Below are 22,452 nucleotides of genomic sequence, written 5' to 3' on the forward strand. Positions count from 1 at the left end.
GCGGCGGAGAAGAGTGGGGGAGGACCGAGCAAGGGTGGGCGGGGGGGCCGAGGGCGAGCGGGCGGTGCGGGGCGGGCGCTATCCTGCGGCACCATGCCGTCCCTGCGGGCGCTGGCTCTCTCCGCGTGCGCCCTGCTCGGCTGGGCGGTGCTGGCCGGCAGCGCGGGCGGCGGCGGCGGGCGCAGGGGGAGAGAGACGCCGCCGCCACCGCAGAAGATCGAGGTGCTGGTGCTGCTGCCCCGGGACGACTCCTACCTGTTCTCCTTGGCCCGGGTGCGGCCGGCCATCGAGTACGCGCTGCGCAGCGTGGAGGGCAACGGGACCGGACCGCGGCTGCTGCCGCCCGGCACTCGCTTCCAGGTGGCCTACGAGGACTCGGACTGCGGCAACCGCGCGCTCTTCAGCCTGGTGGACCGCGTGGCGGCGGCGCGGGGCGCCAAGCCCGACCTCATCCTCGGACCCGTGTGCGAGTACGCGGCGGCGCCCGTGGCCCGGCTGGCGTCGCACTGGGACCTGCCCATGCTGTCGGCGGGCGCCCTGGCCGCCGGCTTCCAGCACAAGGACACGGAGTACTCGCACCTCACGCGCGTGTCGCCCGCCTACGCCAAGATGGGCGAGATGATGCTCGCCCTGTTCCGCCACCACCAGTGGAGCCGCGCCGCGCTGCTTTACAGCGACGACAAGCTGGAGCGCAACTGCTTCTTCACCCTGGAGGGGGTCCACGAGGTCTTCCAGGAGGAGGGTCTGCACACGTCCGCCTACAGCTTCGACGAGGCCAAGGACTTGGACCTGGAGGACATCGTGCGCTACATCCAGGCCAGTGAGCGAGGTGAGCGGGAGGGGCGCGGGCCCCGCGGCAGTCCGGCCGCTCTCCCCGGCTCCCCCGGCACCTCCGTGCGCTTTCTCTGCGGCACGAAGGACTCGGGGAGGGCGCGGCGCGGTGTCTGGTTGCCACGACCCTTGGTCTGTCGCGGGTGTAGGTAGAAAGCCCGCGGATGGGATGGGGTCTGGGGGAGGGGCGTCTGAGCCGCAGCCCCTGACAGGTGTTGGGGGAGCCACCTGGGCTTTTTTCTCCCTTCGCCCGCACCTGGCGAGCGATTTGGGGCCGCACTGGCGGGTGGGTGCCAGGCTCCACCTGGGACATGAAAGTATTGGGAGGCCCGAAGGACTTGCCCAGCCCTTTCCCGACGTGCGCCCCTCTGGGTGCGGGAGCGCGCGCGGACTCGCTTCAGCCGCGCCGCCCCTCGGCTCCCCGCTCGGGTCTCGGGTCCCCTCGGCGGCTCCCTCCGCAGACCCCGCCTTTCTCTTAAAGGCTCATTGACCGCCCCCCTCAGTCCTTCCGCGGCCCCTCCAGCCTCTTATAAACGGACGTGTGTGGTTTCCACCAAAAACGCCTGCCGCGCTGCACTGGCGGTCGCTCCCCGGCGTGCGCGGCATCGGTCGCCTGCGCTGGGAGGGCGACTGGCCGGAGCGCGCGCTGGAGAAGCGGGCGCGGACGCCCCGTTTCCACGGGCTTCCCAAGTTCTCCCCGCGGGTCTGGGGGTGGGGGTTGACTAAGGTCCGGCTATAGTGAGCGGGAGGGGAAGCGGGTGGTCGCGGATACATACTCATGAGCGCGCCCTCGTGGCCCATTTCACTGCCCAGTAGACGGCCGGGAAGGGCGGGCCGAGAGGGCAGCCAAACGCAGTTCCCTCCGACTGGTGTCAGGTTTGGGGTGCACAGAGCTGGAGGGATCCTGCCTCTGCTCCCACTCGCGCCTGGATTGTAAGTGGTGCAACCCCTGCAAAGCTTCCCACGACCTCACGCCCAGCGGCCGAGGGGGCCAGGGCTGAGCCAGGTGCAGGGCTAGCCCCCGACTGGGCACAGTCGGCCGGGCACCTGGGCGCTGGCCGTGGGAGCCGGGAGGTGTCAGCAGCCGATGAGAGTGGGTGGAGGGGCCCTGGAGGATGGCGCAGCGGCCACCGCCCTTCCCAAGTTGGCCACTCAGCCTCGTAGGGAGCACACGCTTTAGCGCGAGGAGGAGGGGGGGTGTTGACAGTGGGGGTGCGTGGCCAAGTTTTGAGCTTTCGAACTCCAGGCGGTCTGCGCAGAATCCCTGCCAGCCAGCCAGGCGGGGCGCGCCGGCTGCGCTGATTATGAAAAAGGGTGCTTGTCTCCTAGGCTGCGGACTGGCCACGCCTGGCCGGCGGAGCAGCCCGCATCTGCTTCTTGTCTCCAGCGTTCCCGGCTCCTGCGGGCTCCTGCGGGCCCCTGCGGGCCCCTGCGGGCCCCTGCGGGCTCCTGCGGGTTCCTGCGGGCCCCTGCGGGCTCCTGCGGGTTCCTGCGGGCTCCTGCGGGCTCCTGCGGGTTCCTGCAGACGCAGGGCTGCTCTGGCCTCCGGAACCCCAGGCTCAGCTGGGGAGCTAGGAGTTGGAGATTTCCCAGGGCTAGCTGGGGTGGGGGTGTCCCCCAACCCTCAAGATCTGCTCTGAAGGTCTCAGTGAGGGTGGGGGGAGGAGGGGGGGAGGGTGTCCCTGAGCACATGGCCTGGGGTTCCCGGCCCAGGGGACCTGTCATTCCAGATTAGGGCAGATCTCAGCCAGGGGCCCCTCAGCCGCACAAGGGGTGGCTGAGCCCAGGCAGCAGGGTGGGCAACTGTGCCCTGGTGGGCCTGGGGGCTTCCGAGGGGTTGGACTACAGCCTGTTGCTGCGGATTAGCTTTTCATTACAAAAGCCTCGCCCATGTACCCAGTCTCTGCTCCTTTTCGTCTAAACTTGAATTTAGGGGTGGGAGTTTGCTTGGCTGACCTGTGTATTTTACAGGGGACAAAGGATACCATTCCTACTCTAAAGTGTATTTCTAACCGTGACTTGGCAGATGTCAGAAATGCAGAACAATTTCTCCCCCTCTCCCTGAAATTCCCTACCCCCCAGGAGAGAGAGCTGCTTGATGACACGGCTCTCTCTGGGGATCTTTTCCCTTTAGCTCATCGCCATTACTCTGCCATAAGCAGTTAATGGGTTAACTGGGTTCAGTGGGGTTTGATGTCCAGAGCCTTTGTCCAGGCTCAGGTCTTCACTGGAGAGGGAGCTTGGGCTGCTACTAAACCTCAGGTTCCTCAGGTAAAGGGGGGGGGGCGTAGGGACACCCCCATCTTAGGGATGCTGGGAAGATTGAATGAGCGAACACAGGAACGTGCTGGCACAGCGCCAGGTGCGTGGCGCACAGTGAAGGGGAAGGGTTATTACAGTGGCTGGTGGTCTGTATACATGATGATCCTCACTTCCACTGGAAGGCCAGCCGTGTCCTGGGGAAGGACCCGGGGTAAGAGGCAGGTGCCCTGGACTTGCCGTGTCCTTTCCACTCAGCAGCTGCTTGGCCTGGGCGGTCACTTACCTGCTCTGAGGCGGCCCTTCCTCTTCTGTGAAATGGGGAGTCAGGCCCTCACGCTGCTGGCGGGTGGCTCTGATGGGTGCTCACTCAAGTGTGAAGATGCTATGGACTGTGTTTCTGTCTTTGAAAATGCCATATTAAACATCATAGAGCTAGAGAGTCCGCCCCCCCCACCACCACCTTTGGAGATCACATTTTAGCACTTTTTTTGGACTTAAGTTCATCTTCAAAATCAGATACAAATATTTGAATCTTTTAAAAGGTAAAAACTAACAATGCCGCCATCTCAAATACTAATATGACTAAAATTTCATTTGGCTATATGCTGTACTGTAGAAAGAAACACTAATATATAATAAAAGTATAATATGTTAATTAGACTGGACAGCTAAACAACCTTCTGGACGTCATTCCAGACATCCTTCCGGATGAAGCCGCCGTGGCAGGGGCCAAGGCAGAGGCGGGTAGGGGTGATCAGACAGGCAGACGAGCAGTTAGGGGCAATCAGGCAGGCAGGCAGGCGAGCAGTTAGGAGCCAGCGGTCCCGGATTGCGAGAGGGATGTCTCACTGCCAGTTTAGGCCCGGTCCCACTGTGGGATTGGGCCTAAAACGGCAGTCGGACATCCCCCGAGGGGTCTCACAAATCACCCGGATTGCAAGAGGGTGCAGGCTGGGCTGAGGGACAGCCCCCACCCCATGCACAAATTTTGTGCACCAGGCTTGTAGTTAATAATGTGTCATTACTCTGGGCCTGCATGACCACTGTAGAGATAACTGCGTTTAATCAGTAGAGAGTCATTTATTTTTAGAATTAGGCTGGGGGAAATGACCAAGTGGTTGATCAGCAGAATTTTTAATCAAAGAACCCATGATAAGTGAAATAACTGACCCAGGAGCGGGGAAGAAGCACTGTAGGCTGCCCTGTGGAAGTCCTGAAAACCTTGGGAGTAGCAGGAGCCTTGTGAACAACAAAAATAAAGGTGCAATCTCTATTTTGCAAACAAAACCCGTTGCTATGTAGTGTAGGATCAGCCAGAGAGAAATCATTTTTCTTGAAAACATATGTTATTTTTACGTAAATTAGTTATACAGCTATATAGTTTACAAAGTAAGAAAATTCCAGGTGTCATTACAAACCAGACCTACTGTCTCCTTCTCCCCATTTCTCACTGCCCAGAGGCAACTGTTTTCAATGCTTGCAGCTGTTTCTGTAGGTATTTGACCTCATACCTCTAAGTCCCATGTTACTTTTGATTTTTTCAGTTTTAGATTTTAATCTCTTACCATCCCAGTGGAAGATGCTGAGTTAGTTCTCGTCTACTCCCTATTAGCCACACACTCAAGTTTTCCTCCCAGTCTCCCCTCCAAGATGATTGCATTATAATTTTTGGTTAGCTCAGTAGTATTTAGTGTCTACATTATTATTACCTTCAAAAAATTATTTGTAGCTGAGCCATACAGGCTACTACGATGACATTTCCTTTCTCACCCTACTTGTTTTCCTTGGGGTTAAAAAAAGTCTATTTTTGTTTGTCTGCTTAGTTTCCTATGGAATTACTAAATCATCTACCAATTTTATATTTTAAGTTTCCTGAGCTGCTCCAGTTTAGTTATTTTCTAAACATGCTGCACAGTTGTAACTCCGGGTTCCTTCTGCAACATCCTCCTGCAACTCCCACCCCCCCTTTCTCTGATTAGGTCCCTCTGTGTTCTTTCTTGGTGCATATTCTTGTTTTAGTGGAACACATCCTCCAGGAGCTTTCTCAGAAAGGATGAGTGAGAGCTAAAGTTTGAGACATCTCATGACTGAAAATTTCTTCATCCTACCATTACATGTATTTACAGAATTCTAGATATGAAATTATTTTCCCTCAAAATTTGAAGGATTGTCTTTTAGATTCCAATGTTGCTATTAGGAAGCTAGAATTGATTCCGATTCTTTATCAATAGAATGTTGTGTTTTTCTTTTTGTCCTGGAATTTTTTGGACTATTTTTGTTGCTCCCAATGTTTTTACATTCCATTTTGATAGATTTTTATGCCAGTATTTTGCCTTATGCACTTGAGGGTATTCAAGGGTAGGCCTCTTCAATCCAGAAACTCATGTCTTTTAGTTCTGGGAAGATTTCTTTTTTAAAAAAATTAAATATATTTTTATTGATTTCAGAGAGGAAGGGAGAGGCGGAGAGAGATAGAAACATCAATGAGAGAGAATCATTTATCAGCTGCTTCCTGCACGCACCCTACTGGGGATTGAGCCAGCAACCCAGGCATGTGCCCTCACCGGGAATCGACTTGTGACCTCCTGATTCATGGGCCAATGCTCAAACACTGAGCCACGCCGGCCGGACAGTTCTGGGAAGATTTCTTAAATTATTCCTTCGATAATTTTATCCTCTTCATTTTCTCTTTTTAGAACTTGTTTTATTTGGATGTTAGATCTCCTGGATTGATACTTTACTTTTCTTATCCCTTTTCTCCCATTTACCACCTGTCTTTACAAAAAATCCTTCTTGCCCTGGCTGGTTTGGCTCAGTGGGTAGAACGGCAGCCTACTGTCTGTAGGGTCCCAGGTTCGATTCCCGTCAAGGGCACATACCTAGGTTGCGGGCGTGATTCCCAGTAGGGGGCGTGCAGGAGGCAGCCAATTAATGATTCTCTTTCATCGTTGATGTTACTATCTCCCTCTCCCTTCCTCTCTGAAATCAGTAAACACATATTAAAAAAATCTTTCTTACTGATTCTTTTGACGACTCCCAGAGCGACCATGGAGATTGGTTTTCCATCTCTGCTATCATGTTTTCAGTTTGCAGCACATGCACATCTTGCTTTGTTGCCATGCAGAAGCACCCCGTTCCCTTCAGGTACAGAGTTAAATGACAGACGGATGCAGGAGTCACATAGACAGTATGAAAATACGATTTTTTAAATATATTTTATGGATTTTTTTACAGAGAGGAAGGGAGAGGGAGAGGGATACAGAGTTAGAAACATCGATGAGAGAGAAACATCGATCAGCTGCCTCCTGTACGCCCCCCACTGGGGATGTGCCCGCAACTGGGGCACATGCCCTTGACCGGAATTGAACCCAGGACTCTTCAGTCCACAGGCCGACGCTCTATCCACTGAGCCAAACCTGTTAGGGCGAAAATACGATTTTTAATATCGATAAAACTTACTGAGAACATGGACTTAGATCTGCTGCCAAAAGGGCCGCTTGTTACTTTCCCTCTGAATTAGGCAGGTTCGTCCACTGAGTTCCAGATCAGCTGTCCGGCCGCAGACCCCCTCCAGCACAGGCCGCTGGCCACAGGACAAGGTCGGCCACACCGTGTGCTCTCTGAAAGCAGACACATCTCAAAGGGGAAGGAAGAAAGGGCTGAGTCCAATGTGCCCAGGGTTTTCTTCTCAACTCACCTGTCAGACAGTTCACTCTGTGGGGACAGAGCGGGTAAATGAAGGCAGTTTGAGAGCTGAGTGTCACCTTATTAGAAGTTGCTCCAACTATAAACCGGAGCCTGGGGAAAGGCACGCGTACCCCCATTTCAGGTTTGCTACCTGGAATGTGTCTGGTCTCCGGATGGACTTCTATAGCCATCCCTTCGCGCTCCTCTCTGCCGTTCTTAGAGTGCTCTCGGGCGTGCACAGGAGCGAGGAGTCTCTTACAGAAGACACTGGCGAGATCAGGAAGTGGAGGGTGACATGGAACATTGCAACTTCTGTGGCAACTTGGAGAAAACAGGGCAGATGGACGGAAACGGTATCCAGAAACTTAGAGTCACACCACCCTCCTTTTTAAAATTTTAAAAATTTGACCCTTAAATTAGTATTTGTATATTTAAACATACTTAAATACAATAGAAACTGTCTACATTTTTTAAATTAAAAAAATTTAAAAAATATTTTTATTGATTTCAGAGGAAGGGAGAGGGAGAGAGAGATAGAAACATCAATGAAGAGAACCATCAATCGGCTGCCCTCTGCATGCCCCCTACTGGGGGTCGAGGCCACAACCCAGGCATGTGCCCTGACCAGGAATCAACCGTGACCGCCTGGTTCATGGGTGGATGCTTAACTACTGAGCCACACGGCTGGGCAGAAACTGTCTTACTTGACCTCTGCGTTAGCAGTTTACGGGATTAGCTGATGCCTCTTCTCTATAAACATTATTGCCTGCTGGTGAGCGCTGGCAGGGGCCTGCAGACCTCTCACACTTGTCCAGAGACTTCCCAGGAGCTGTCCCCAAATCTGTTCCTGCCAGTTGTGCTTACTCGTTTAAGCATGTAGTTTGATGAGTTATGTAAACTGATGAAACACGAGTAGGAAGAGAATGCTATTTTAATGAAAACTATTTTAATCTCCTGATAGACCGTCTAAAGGCAGGTTTCTAAAAATACTTGCTGTTGAGCTAGGCTGGAATGAAACAACCATCCGAGATTAGGGATTATCCTACCAATCTAGGCGGATTCTCCACTCTGCCTGCTTTGCCAGCATCTTGAAGCCCTTGCTCCAAATTAAACTGAATCATAATTTTTATGCAAGAAAAACAATACCCTGCCCTGAACTTGGAAGCTAAGGGTTCCCTTTGAGAGTTAAGCCACATGGTGAACACACAAATAATCCAAGTCTGCTCAGATACACATAATGCCACTGAGGTCACCCTTGCTCGGTCCAAGGAGGCACTGACATTTAAAGAGAGAATGTGTCTGCCAGAAGGAATGGGCCTTGATGATGAGGGGGACAGAGAGCAGCAGATGGGCCAGGACTGTAAAAATAGAGAAGTGACAGAGAGGCCAGTGCCGGGCGGACCCCAGCCAGGACTCAGGGAAGCTTCTGCTCTGGCCCGAGGACCCAGCCTGCTTGGTCCAGGGCCGGGGAGATGTCTCTTAGACACATAGAGTCATCAAGCCCCGATGCCTTCCTTGCCTGAGTCATCCAATGGAGTGACCTGCTTCTGAGTTCATCCTCACCGTCACCCCAGTCAGCGTGCCTGGTACCTGGCGACGCAGACATGTTCATGCGCTTTGGTCCTCATTGAACTTCAGTCGTCTGCCTTTCAGCTCATCTGAAAATGGCTGAGTCAGGTGATGAGGACTCTGCCCTCCACTAGTGATGTGCTGGCAGAAGGAGGTGCTGCGTCCGGGAGGGAGAGGCAGACTTCGGACTATGAGGAATTAACAAAAAGTGATGAGGGCTGCGGGCAGGCCGGCGGCCCGGGCCTACCGGACCCTCCCGGAGACGCCCCCTCTTGGAGCCCACGTGTCCAGCTTCAGCTCTTATTGGCTGTTTTGTGGGACACCGTCACTCTTTTTTGATTTCAGGGACTAGAATTAATCATTGCTGAAACAAAACTCTAAATCATAATGAGTAAGGAGGTGTTTCTTCGAAAACTCCCTTACGGAGGCATCTGGGAATTTGATTATGTTTCCTAAACGTGTAAGTATTTTCATGGGCACACCCAGCACCTACTCGTACAGTGGTAGCTCTTTCGAGTTCTGTATTGTTTAGAAACAAGTGCTCCGGAGCCTTAGGCCTGTACACGGAGCCTCTTTGCATAAGGAACGTCAGAGCCGTGATCCGACACGCTCAGTGCAGGCCGCAGCACACGGAACCCCAAGCCCTGACCCTCGTATTGCCAAGGCAGCTGTGGCTCGGCCTGAGTTTGCTTTACGTCTTTGCTTTCACAAAGAGCAGACACGGCTCTGAGAGCCATCGCGCGGGATGGCACCCCGCCTCTCCAGGCCGCTCCCCTTCTCTGTGTGCACCAGGCACAGGGGTCCCCGTCATGGGGACGAGGGACAGCGACAGTGATCAAGTTTCCTGGGTAATGGCCGGGTCCCCGCTTCGCTCTAGGCCGTGGATGCTCTTATGAGCAGACAGCAACATTCTGGAGCTGCTCAACGCCCCTGGTGCCTGACAGTGTGGCTCTGAGCGGAGAGCAGGGGCGGGCCTGGGCTCTGTGCCTGTCCCTCTGATGCTGCACAGCTTGGGAGGAGTGTTTCCGAATCAAGGCAGCAGAAAGCCCGGGCTCCTCCCTCGTCCTCTGATTTGCCACATGAAGGGCCTCCCTAGAACCATTAAGTTTGCTTTTTCGGGAAAAGGTATTTACCATGCGATTAAGTATAAAAAGCACTTGGCACTCCTCGCTGTCTTCTATTGGGCAAATCTGGCGATTCATTGGAAGCGTTTTGTAAAACTTCATTTTGAAAGAATATTACGTTTTGGGGAAAGATGTAAGAAATTAATAAAAAGCCATCTGTGCTATAGACTTCACCAGGTTTTTAGCAATTGTTAACATTCTGCCGCTTTTGCTTCATCATTCCAAGTCTCTCCCTCCTCCCCCCCTCCCCTCCCCTCCCCTCCTCTCCCCTCCCCTCTCCCCCCTCCCTCCAAATATGCACACATGTACACCACACGGACACATTACTATCTTGTAAGGAACTATTTGAGAGTAAGTACAGCCGTCATGCTCGTTGACTCCTAAATACTTAGGTGTGTTTCCTCAGAAAAAGGACATTCACTTACACATCCACAGCAGAACTGTGAAAAAACAAATGCAATACCATTACCTGGTTTTCAGAATTATTCAGGTTTCTCCAGTTGTCTCAATAATGCCCTTTATAGCAAAACTTTTATTATTATTTTTTAAAGGGCCAGGGTCCACTCGAGGGGCACAAATTGCACTGAGCTTTCTGTTCTTCTGTGTCTTTTCATCTAGGACAGCGGTTCTCAACCTGTGGGTTGCCACCCCTTTGGCGGTCGAACGACCCTTTCACAGGGGTCGCCTAAGACCATCCTGCATCTCAGATATTTACATTCCGATTCATAACAGTAGCAACATTACAGTTATGAAGTAGCAACGAAAATAATCTTATGGTTGGGTCACAACATGAGGAACTGTATTTAAAGGGCCAGAAGGTTGAGAACCACTGGTCTAGGACATTCCCCCAGCCTGTCTTTGTTGGTCACGAACTTGACCATTTCAAGGCGCACAGGCCAACTCTCCTACAGACTGTCCCCACACTGGCTGCTCCCCCCATTAGGTTCAGGTCACCCACTTTGTCGGCTTTGGTCCTGGGTGGGCTTCATCCGGAGGCTCAGGAGTCTCTTCCTAGGGCTGGTGACATTGGCTTCCATCCTTGGCTATGGTGGCATCCTCTGCATTTCTCCACTGTCACGTTACTGCTCTCCCCCTTCGTAATCCATATGTATTCGTGAGGACACTGGAGGGGATATGAGTACCCCGCGCCTTGCCGGCCGTCCCCCGCTGGTCTCAGCGTCCTCGCTGTGTCCTGACAGGGCGTCTCACACGTGTTGTTGTTCCTCCCTCTTAGTGGTGATCATGTGTGCGAGCAGCGACACCATCCGGGGCATCATGCTGGCGGCGCACAGACACGGGATGACCAGCGGGGACTACGCCTTCTTCAACATCGAGCTCTTCAACAGCTCTTCCTACGGTAACTCGGCCCCTTTCCCTCGAGGGCTGGGGTGTCAGGAAGGGGCAGGAAAGAGCCAATAATGTGAGTTACGTCAACAGATCTCATTTTCATAGCTAGTTTAGAAATTTGGAATCCTGAACACGGTTGTGACTTCTAAGTTCTCAAGCTTTGCTTCTCTGAGAACTCAGCAAGGAAGGTCCCACATAACCTGATGCCAGGGCATCTGTCTCCAGATGGTCTTAAATCCAGGCCCTACAGACCCCTGCCTCGTGCACTTCCAACTGCAGGTTGCCTCCGGATTGTCTGCTGGGATAATTTTTAATAGGATGGAATAGACTAGAACAGTGGTCGGCAAACTGCGGCTCTGCAAACCGCGGCTCGCAAGCCACATGCGGCTCTTTGGCCCCTTCAGTGTGGCTCTTCCACAAAATACCGGCTCTTCCACATGGGTCATGAAGTTTCAATCGCACTGTACGTGCGCACCCACACGTGGTATTTTGTGGAAGAGCCACACTGAAGGGGCCAAAGAGCCACATGTGGCTCACGAGCCGCCGTTTGCCGACCACGGGACTAGAACATATCAATGTAATGGAATAGGATACATCAAAGTGGGCCACACGTAGCATATGTATTGTTTCATAAAACTTTTATGTTAGTAACTAGAGGCCCGGTGCATGAAAATTCATGCACTCAGGGGGGTCCCTCAGCCCGGCCTGTGCCCTCTCGCAGTCTGGGAGCCCTCGGGGGATGTCCGACTGATGGCTTAGGCCCGCTCCCTACCTTGGCTGGCCTGGTGCTGCCCACTCGCCGGCCCTGCCCCCCGCCAACCTGTGGTTCTGCCTTTCAGTCGATTTGCATATTAGGCTCTTATTAAATAGGATACGTGCATGTGTATATATTTATGCAGGTTACTCATATGTTTGTAATGGGCCACAATGTGAAAGAAAGAAAACAATCATTACTGTAAACTGAAGTGCAACATTTTGAAAGTCTCTGCTCCTTCATTTCAGATTACTTATGACTTATTAGTTAAGCTCCCATGTAGAAGCTCAGGAGGCATCAACATAGGCAATGGAAAGCATTTAATTTCTTTCTTTAAAAAAATATTTGTATTGATTTCAGAGAGGGAGAGAGAGAGAGAAACATCAATGATGAGAGAGAAGCAATAATTGGCTGCCTCCTGCATGCCCCCCCCACTGGGGATCCAGCCTGCAACCCAGGCGTGTACCATTGACAAGAATCAAACTCAAGACCCTTCAGTCCACAGGCTGACACTCTATCCATTGAGCCAAACCAGTCAGGGCTTTACAAAAATATTTCGAATAAAATGATCGCTATAGTATGGGTACACATACTATATTTTATTTATTTATTTATTTATTTATTTATTTATTTATTTATTTATTTATTGTTTCTATTTCTTTATTAAAGATTAAGAATGCATTGAAAATATAAAACAAATACATACAATTTAATGAATTATTTGCACAGTATTTTATAATGTCGACATGTCATCTTTACTTTTTCTGTCTCCTATTTTTAAATATTTGTGTTGCTCCCAGAATGAGGCTAATTGAGTGTGTATGCCTGTATGTCCACACACACACACACACACACACACACACACACACACACACACATTTGTTCTGTAAGATAAATTTCTAGAAGAATTTCTGGGTCAAAGGTTATATGCATTTAAGTTTTGATAGATATTGCCAAGTTATCCTCTAGAGCAGTGATGGCGAACCTTTTGAGCTCGGCGTGTCGGCATTTTGAAAAACCCTAACTTAACTCTGGTGCCGTGTCACATATAGAAATTTTTTGATCTGTGCAACCATAGGAAAACAAAGACTTATATTTTTGATATTTATTTTATGTATTTAAATGCCACTTAACAAAGAAAAATCAACCAAAAAAATGAGTTCGCGTGTCACCTCTGACACGCGTGTCATAGGTTCGCCATCACTGCTCTAGAGTTTACCAATTTACACTCTGCCGCAGTGTGTGAGATGGTCTGTTTTCCTACATCTTTGTCATCTCACTGTTAAATTACTTTACTTATTTTAATCTCTTTTCATGTCCATAAGCAAAGATTCACATTTTTTCTTCATTTGAACTCTGCCACGTTCAATGCCCCCACGCCCCACCCCCGCCTTCCCTCTGAGATGCGTCAGTCTGTTCCACGCTTCTATGTCTCTGGACCTGTTTTGCTCATCGGGTTATTTTGTTCATCGGATTCCACAAGCTCCTTCTGTTTTTCCGCTCCCTCGGTCATAGTGAATTGCACCCAACCTCAGTGACACAAGAGGACAGTGAGGGCTCCAGGGGTCCTGTCTTAATTCCAGGCAAGACAAAGGGGAAGATGAGAGGCAGCTGACTCAATTCGGTGTGAAGAGCTCTCCGGAAGCCCCTCACCAACTCCTGCTTACACAGCATTGCCTGCCCCTCCTTGTGTGCGGGGTCAGGAAATGTGTACTTCTAGCTGAATTCACCGCAACCCCTGATCAACGCAGGAATCGTTAGGAAGAAGGGACAATGGCTGTAGGTAGAGAGGCCCCTGTCCGTGTTTGTCCCAGACCCCTAAGCACCTTTCCTCCTCAGAGCAGAGGCCGTGAACAGAGCCTGTGGCCGGCAGAGTGGCCCTGGTGCCCATCGTCAGTAAAGGGCCTTCTCCGAAACGTGGTGCCCGAAGAATCCTGCATGTTCATGCAGAGTTCTGCAGCGTCCTTCTCCCCGTGCGCCCTCACACTGAACTCTAATGCCCATTCTAGAGAAAGGTTCTATTTCAATTAGTATTTAATTGATATTGGATTTTTTCTTTCTTTTTTAAAACTTTAAATTCTTTATTGTTGCAAGTATTGCATGTCTCCTTTTTCCCCATTGACCTCTCCCCACCCTCTCTCGCCCCCCAGCACATGCCCTCACCCCCTACCGTCTGTGTCCATTGGTTATGCTTATATGCGTGCATACAAGTCCTTTGATGGATCTCTCCCCGCCCCCCCTTGCCTTGATATTGGATTCTTTAAAAACATTTTGACAGTGTGTTCATATTGACTGATTACTAGGTTGTTTGATCCTGATGAGCTCTCAAAGATACTCTCATGTCTGCCTGAATTCTATTATTACAGGAGCTCAGCATATATTATGGGGGAATTGGAATGATGGAACATAAGACTGAAAGGATAGATTTACAAAATCTAGAGAGAAGATGACGTACGTTGTCCCCTTGAGTTTTTGTTAGTACCATGGCGGCGGCGTCTTCTTTGCAGTGAGTTGGGTGGAAGGCTATTGGGGCAATCCCGCTGGGACTGTTCGGAACTTTCCCGTCTTCTCAGAACTCGGAGGGCACTGGATGTGTTCCTTTCTGCGTAAATGTAGCAAGTGCAATGGAAAAACAAAGTTTTAGATTTTAGTTAATTTTAATTAATTTACGTTGAACTAGTCACCCGTGTGGCTAGTGGCTCCTGGGCTAGATGGGTCAGCTCAGCGCAGTCAGTGATGTTTCCAGCCATTTCTTCCTGGAAGCCCTGTTTTCCCGAGCGTTGGTGGCACCGGCTACTTCTGGTTCTCTGTGAGCTCCTGTCTCCCCCTCCTCCTCCTGCCCCCGCAAAACAGCCTCCCCAAGTGCTGGTGCCAGCCCTCCTCCCCGCTCCCCCGCACTCTCTTACCCAGTGCAGTCAGCCCCTGGTTCTGACCCTCAGGCTGTGGAAATGACACCCACATTCCTCGAGCTTCACCCCTCTTTCTGTTCAGACTGCTGTTCCCCACCCAGCCTGGTGCCGTCACCGGGCATTCTGCAGGCCGTCACCTTGGGTGGACCGTGACCCTAACTGACACCCCTATGATGTCCACATCCGCCTCCTCCATCTGACTCTGCTCTTTCCTCTAATGACACCCCCTTCTCCCCCCCCCCTGCATCACCGCTGACGCCTCTCTCGCTGTTGTCCCTCACTCCCTCGCTCTGCGGAGTCTTGAGATTCCTCTTGCGCCGTCCTCTGCTTGCATTCCCAGGCCCTCCCTGTTGTTGTGATTAAAAGAGCAGTCACTAATTATGAGGGAACATTTCCTAGATTCAGAAAAACACACCCCAGACAAAAGAAAGGGAAAGAAAAGGGAAGAGAGAGAAAAACTCGCCCATGATTCTCACCACCCAGAGAACCGCGGTTAGTTTTGGGGGTCTGACTCCCCACATGGAACCTCTCGCCTGGATGCCTGTGGCTGGGAACCCTCCGTGCCCCCCACCCTAATCCATCGCGATTTCCCAGGCTGGTTCTGATCATTCATCTCCGTTCCACTCATAAATCTCCAGAGGCACCCAGTTGTCTGTGGAATGAAATGTGTCCCACACGCCAAGCGCCAAGCCGACCTCTGCTTCCCTCGTGCCCAGCAGCACCGTGTGGGAGGCGTTACTGACACAACACATTGAGAAACCCACAACAGCAGGAAGTCCTAGGATCAGTTTTGTTTGTGACTAGACACCTATTTATTTTGACTTAAACTTATTAAGCACTATTGTTTCCATTCTTTTTTTTTTCAGAAAACGGAACTTCAAAATCATTATCTTTTATTTTTTAATATGTTTTTATTGATTTCAGAGATGAAGTGAGAGAGAGAGAGACAGAAACATCAGTGATGAGAGAGAATCATGGATCGGCTGCCTCCTGCACGCCTCGTACTGGGGATTGAGCCTGCAACCTGGGCCTGTGCCCTGACCGGGAATGGAACCGTGACCTCCTGGCTCCTAGGTTGATGCTCAACCCACTGAGCCACGCGGGCCGGGCTTATGTTTAGATGATGGCAGACAAATTTATTGCACTGGATTTCATTTCTTTCCAAATAAAAAGGTTTTCCCTATTATAGTAACAGAGGGTCGCTGTTTCCGGCGCCGTGTGCTTGTTCTGGTTGCACAGCCCAGCACCGGCGCCGGCAGGGTTAAGTGTTCCCAGGAGAGAAACTCCCCTCCCCTCCCCCAGCTGAGAAACTCCCACCCTCTTTGCCTCAGACACACCACTCCTGCTGAGTCTTGGCACCACAAATCAATGAAAAACGAATCAATAAGCATTGATCGAAGGCCTCTGAGGAATGGCTTCCTCTCTGGGCATCTCCACACTCTGGGGCCGTCCTGACAGCAGCTGGTCCCGGCCGGCCCGCAGCTCCCTCTCTGAGCACAGGCATCGCACAGGCATCGTGGGGAGGCTTCATGTGGGAGGAGGACTATGTCAGGTCCTGTTGGGTGGCTTGACATTTAGGCTTTGCTCACTGAGCACAGATCCAGCCCTTAATGAATTTTGCCCGTGGCTCTGCCTTACTTATCGTTGAACAGCTGCTGCCGCCGCATTTGCACCTTAGCCTGTGCCTCCTGCTCTGCCCGGCGAGCCTTCCCGTCCTCCTCGCCGCCTGTTAAAATCCTTCCTTGGAGCTGGCTGCCTCTTCCTCTACCCCCTGCACTGCACCCCCTCTTTCTCCCCAAGGAGCTGCCACCTGTAATAACTCAGCTGTCACCCGTCTGTCTCTACTCCTTCTCTCGAGGGGGGTGGAGACAGTTCAAGACACTTACGAAGTCCACGGGGGTGGCTCCCACGGACCTCTGACCAGGGCTCCGTGACCCCCTGTCGTCCTGCTTCAGCCGTGATGGAATCCCAAGGCCACCAGCTCCTTTTCTGTAGGAGTGGGGAGGGCCTCGGAGCCCTGGCCTCACACTCCGGAACCATCCTCAGGGCTCGGCCGCTGGGCTGCAGGCCTCTGCCAGGGGTCTGGGCTCAGCTCGAACACATGACTTTGGAGTCGGACTCCAGGGCCTGACTTCCCTGCTGTGTGCCCAGGTCTCCAGGGATCACGACGACAATTCATGGAAGCATCAGCTTATTGTCCAACCCTGGACGGTCACATTTCCTTCTGGGGTGCTGAAGGCCATGTATTTTCTAAAAAAAACGAAATAATAGAAAGTGCTGGTTTTCACCCATGCCATTTGCCTTTGCTTTTGTGAAGGGAGAGCTGGGAGGCAGCGGGGCACCCAGCTTCCCGGGCCTCGGTTTCCTCTCTGTGAAATCGAGACGATCATGTACCCACATCCCTGGGTCCTGGGAGGATGGAGTGAGTTTCTCACTATAAAGTGCTCGATAATGAGAGGTGATTATTATCTATCCGCTCAGTGCATGGGAGCAGTTTTCATTGCACGGATGCACCGGTGAACACCGTCCCGTAAATAATGTGACAATGTTGCCAGTGCTAAACCCTCACGCTCACCTAAACGACTTCTCACTCTGAAGAGGTTCCAAAATGCTTCAAGAACTATTGATAATCTGAAACTTGTCCGCCTTAGCAGTGCCACCTCTATCACCCTTTGCACACCCGTCGTCACACAGCCATTCCTGCCACCCCCTCCGCCCAATGTCAGGCCCATGGCACCAAAGCAACAGCTTGGCTGACCTCCCCAGTTGATTGTGGGGATTAACAGCTGAGTGTGAACGAGAAAGAGTGAAACTTACTTCTCTTAAAAAAATGTGTTTTTATTGATTTCAAAGAGGAAGGGAGAGGGAGAGAGAGAGAGAAACATCATTGATGAGAGAGAATCATGGATCGGCTGCCTCCTGCACACCCCACACTGGGGATCGAGCCTGCAACCCAGGCATGTGCCCTGACTGGGAACTGAACCGTGACCTCCTGGTTCCTAGGTCAATCCTCAACCACTGAGCCACGCCGGCTGGGCGAAACTTACTTCCTACACCGCCCATCCTGCAGTTCTTGGGGACTGAAAGTACAATTTCATGGTGACTATAAGTAGTTGAGGCCACAGAGCTTTTATTTCTCTCACATTTCAAAGGGACACGCGTCCGGAGGGCCTTCTTCTTTGAGGATCGTGATGCTCGTTGTCACATGGTATCCAAGTGCAAGACCATGACAATACCTCTCACCCCGGCTGCCCCTCGTAACCTGTTGAGACACATGACAGTTGGGAAGGAAGAAAGGGCCCTTTATGGTGACTGGCTTGGAATGATAAATATTTTCATTTCTCCCGTAGGAGATGGCTCGTGGAAGAGAGGAGACAAACACGACTTTGAAGCGAAGCAGGCGTACTCATCCCTCCAAACAGTCACGCTGCTGAGGACAGTGAAGCCCGAGTTTGAGAAGTTTTCCATGGAGGTGAAGAGTTCTGTGGAGAAACAAGGGCTCAATGAGGAGGATTACGTAAGTGCCTGATGGCGAGCCGAGGCCGCCAGCATTCTGAAAACAGTCCCCTGCTTAAATCAGAGGTGACACAGTGTCCGGTCTGAGCCATTCGGAGATTCCCAGGCTCATGTCTGAATGTCGCTGTGCTTTCTCTGCGTGTGTTTTTTTTCTGGCCAGCAACCCCCACCCCCCAACCCCCCACCCCTGCCCCAGGACCTCCACCCTGCACTTATGCTTTCCAACTGCTACAGGGAGCAAACTGCTTGTTGTGGGCCGAGCAGATGTCTGTAGACGTCCATCACTTGGTCGGCGAGGAGCGTGCTGGGGAGAAGGGGGACGAAGGGTGCCGGAGCTTGTGTGCCTGATGTTCCCCAAGCTCGGAAGCAGGAGGTATTTCGGGGTTGAGAGACTGTTGGCAGTTGGTCTCGGCTTTCTGACAAGCCTCTTCTCTCTGAGGCTGTGTCATGGCCCTTTGGCTGCAGGCTGTTCCTCCTCCCGTATCCCAGAGCTGCCCATCAATTAGTGCTGTTGTGACTGCGGCGTTTTCCAAGAGGAAAGGATGGGAGTCAGGTCAGGCCAGACTATGGGATACACAGGGGCACTCGTCTCGTTGATGCCACCTCACGTGGCGCCATGTGTTGCTGTCGCGGGCAGGCTTTGCTGGGTGCCCTGCACATCCCGGAGCCGTTCGTGTGCAGAGCAGGGTGAGCAGGGGCCCCGGGCGGGTTGGGTAGACGTGCTGCCTTTCAAAACTGTCCACTCCACGAGTCCAGAGCAGAATAGAGCACCTTCTTAATTTTTAAAAAATTTGCTTAAATTTTCAATGACAGGTTACTTTGAGTATTGTTTTGTATTGGTTTCCAGTGGACAGCATAGTGATTAGGTAATCGTATACTTTACAAGCTGATATTTTCAGTATCCACCCGGCACCATACAGAGTTATCACAGTATTATTGACTGTATTCCCTATGGGGTACTTTACACCCCTGATTATTCTGTATCTATGAGTCTGCTTCTATTTTGTTTGTTTATTTGTTCATTAGATTCCACACATGAGTGAAATCATATGGTATTTGTCTTTCTCTGCCTGGCTTATCTCACTTAGCATCGTACTCCCTGCGACTATTCCGTAACTACCGATTTGTACTTCTCAGTTTCTTCACCTCTTTTACCCGGTCCCCCACCCGCTTCCCTCTGGCAATCACCAGTCTGGTCTCAGGGGAGCAGCTTCGTAATGACCGATGGATGGCGTGGGTAGTCCCTGCCCCAGGTGGGTAGCAACCATTTCAAAAGAGAAGGTCACTTCCAAACAGGCCTCTCCCAGTTTCTTTCCTTGAAGAACCACGGGGTACAGGCCTTGGACTTAGACAGACCTCCATTCAGAGCCTGGCTCTAGCACTCCCTCGCTGTGTGAGCTGGGCCAAATGACTTAGTCTCTCTGGTTCAAATTATTTCTCCCTGTTGGGAGGATTACAGATAATCTATCTGAAGCACTTAGCAGTATCCCTGTCAAAAGCTGGAGCTCAATAAATGAGGCCTCTTTTATACTATTGTTATAATATTATACCTGCCTCCATAGGAATTTTCCATCCAACGACACACAAAGGGGCTTATAATCATATTGAGTAATGTTTTCCAAGCATGTCAAGCTTGCGGCTGGCAGGCTACATGCCTTGTTCATTTAAATGACATGCTTGTCTAAGATGTTGCATATTTTACATGCATCATTTAGAATACCGTTTGTCTCTCTAAACCAGCACTGTCCAGTGATTATGCAACGTGAGCTGCCAGAGAGCCACATATGTAATTTAGAAGTTCCTAGTAGCCACATTTAAAAGAATGACAATAACCAGGTGAAATTAATTTTAATAAGACATTTTACTTGACTCATAAGAAAGATTATTTCAACATTAACCAATGTAAAAATTATGAAGGAGATTGTATATTCTTTTTATCGTATGAAGTCTTTGAAGTCCAGTGTGTATCTTGCCCTTACCACATACCTGCAGGTCAAGGGCTCAGGAAACATGCATGACTGGTGGCTGCTACACTGGACAGTGCGTTCGGAATTGTGACAGAAACAGGCCCAGTGGAATAGAGCCCAAGTGTAAGGAAAGCCATGGCAGTGTCATCACCAAAGCCTTTGCCCCAAGAATATGAAAGAACAGAGAGGGCGCTGAGCTTCCTTTCATGGGCTGTCTACGGTGGCCTGGGCCAAATGGAAGACATCCAAGTCTTTCACACCTGCCACTGTGTTATTTTACTTTACCAGGGTTATATTAATCTATGGCTTCAGAGCTCAACAATGGTGTCCTTTTTATCTGGCATCCTTCCTGAGGTTGTTGAAGTTCAAGTATTTCAGTATAGGCCGTCCAACTTAATGATACTCATTGGGCAAAAAGTGGCATTCCAACACATTACTGGATCATTCTTTTTTGTTACCAGTCTTTCTTCTATTCAGACTATTAAGTCTTATGTTAAGGGTAGTGCAAGAAAACTTTTCATGGGGAAGGTATTCCTACTACAAAGATCCATAATACATTCCAAACCAAGTGCATTAGAGATTATTGGTAGTTGTAGATTATGGTACTGCTTCTCTCTCATGGTGGGACCATCTAAAACCCTATATAAGAAAAGCCTAATATGCTAGGTGTCTGGTCATCTGGTGACTGGTCAACTGTTCAACCAATCGAAGTATAATACAGTGGGGCCTTGACTTACGAGTTTAATTTGTTCCGTGATGGAGCTCGTAACTCAAATTACTCGTATGTCGAATCTTAAAGTGAACGAGTGAGACACGTGATGCTGGGCTGATGTTGTGGCGTTCACTGTGGTGGGCTGTTTCTGTTTCCCGCGACCCGCACGGGAAAACGACAGGTTCTTGAGCGGAGGAGCTGGGGATTAAGAAATTAAAGAAAGACCAAGATGCAGAAATAGATTTTAAGCTGGGGCCAGGTGGGCGCCATCCTCTCTGATGGAGAGGCGGCAAAGTGCTGAGCCACACAGCAGGTTTATTTTAAAGGCCTAGATTTACATATCTAGTTCCGCCCCTGCCTGATTAACATGTCCAGCCTTATTGGGGAAGCATGTTCCCAGGGCGTGGCTGCCTGTGCTCTGAGTTCAGCTGACAATAATTATAAGAAAATGCCTAGGTGCCTCCCAGGCGGCCCTCTACATCTCCCCCGTTTTTGTTTTTTAAGCTACTATAATAAAAGTAAAATTTTAAACATTAATAGTAGGGCTCTAGAATTAAAACAATTGTAAACAATGCAAATGCAAAAACTAAACTACATACATGTTATCATTTTCAAAATTTGAACGTTAAGAACAAAACTGGCTATTAAATAATAACAAAACAATGCCAATGCAAAACAACAATATGAGAAATCAGAACTATGGACATATTAACATTTTTTCTACTAAATGAAAAGAAAAGTCTCTTTTGCTGCTGGTGTATATTTACTCAGAGTCCTTGGACTTGGCCGCGCAAGACTTTGCAGAAGACTGGCAGCTAACAGATGCTAGCATGAGCAGGAACATGGTTGAAGAAGTAGCTTCAACTTCTTGCTTTTCCACAATCTGTTGTGCTTCAGTCGTTAACTTCTTCAGATGACTCCATATTGGCACAACAGTCCCTTGCGTCTTTCAGTTTTCTTCTTCTTCCCCTTTGCTGTCATTAGGGTAGTACTTAGTCCTTTTGAGTGAATGGACACAGGAGTTTGTCCGAGTCCATTGTGGTGACGGATGTAACGCTCTGGCACCCGAATTGGCTGCATTGCTCCTTCTTCCTGGGCAACCTGTAGCAATGCACAGGTGCTGACTGCTATCATGACAAGGCGCCCTCACCATCTTCATCTTTGAACTGTCTTTGTGGCTGGAGCAATCTGATCAGTTGGGATCTGTTGTTGCAGGAATCCACATGGTCTGGGAGTTGTTCTTCTGAAAATATACAAACATATTCTCGACCAAAGGTTAAAGGAAAAACCTTACTTGGGGTTTTTTCTTTGAAATGATCTTCCCTGGCTTACCCTGGCATCATGTGTTTTTTCTGGGTGTCTCGCTGTTAGCATTAAATGAAAAATTTTATCTAAATGTAATTTAGTTATAGGATATTTTTCTTTACATGGTATTTTTCCACTATCCCCCCTTTTTTATTTAATTATTAGGAGGATTTTTGGAAAATTTACAATGCAGTCTAGATAATTTTAAATTCCAACTTTTTGCACAAAAATATGACTGCTTTAGGTTCATAGCATGTTAAGCAATTTTAAAACGAAATGAAAATTTTGGTTAATACCTTTTGAATAATTACTTATTTCAAATTAGCCAAATTTAATTTGAAAACTTGACAACTATTTTACTGTCAAATTTAATATTTTAACAATAATCTTAATTTGCACTGTGAATATTAATTGAAAGGATCAGTTTACGTCTTTGAGGAAGCTTAAAGCATTCCTGTTTTTAGGCTAG

General features: G+C 50.0%; 1 protein-coding gene and 1 long non-coding RNA gene across 3 annotated transcripts in view; one reads left to right on the plus strand and one right to left on the minus strand.

Annotated features, from left to right (window-relative positions):
- Nucleotides 1–389, minus strand: part of LOC106697408 — a 4,751-nt gene extending 4,362 nt beyond the window's left edge. The window contains exon 1 of the long non-coding RNA XR_002829609.1: nucleotides 256–389. This is a non-coding gene — a long non-coding RNA (uncharacterized LOC106697408). The remainder of the gene's footprint in view (nucleotides 1–255) is intronic.
- Nucleotides 13–22,452, plus strand: part of NPR3 (natriuretic peptide receptor 3) — a 65,193-nt gene continuing 42,753 nt past the window's right edge. The window contains exons 1-3 of one of the 2 annotated variants that reach the window (XM_006090091.2): nucleotides 13–829; nucleotides 10,708–10,830; nucleotides 17,834–18,000. In XM_006090091.2, coding sequence (XP_006090153.1) covers nucleotides 94–829; nucleotides 10,708–10,830; nucleotides 17,834–18,000 — 1,026 coding nt within the window. In that variant the 5' untranslated portion in view covers nucleotides 13–93. The remainder of the gene's footprint in view (nucleotides 830–10,707; nucleotides 10,831–17,833; nucleotides 18,001–22,452) is intronic. The other variant, XM_006090092.3, reaches the window with a different exon arrangement.

This window comes from Myotis lucifugus, unplaced genomic scaffold (genome assembly GCF_000147115.1).
Source record: "Myotis lucifugus unplaced genomic scaffold, Myoluc2.0 scaffold_68, whole genome shotgun sequence".
Taxonomy (NCBI): domain Eukaryota; kingdom Metazoa; phylum Chordata; class Mammalia; order Chiroptera; family Vespertilionidae; genus Myotis; species Myotis lucifugus.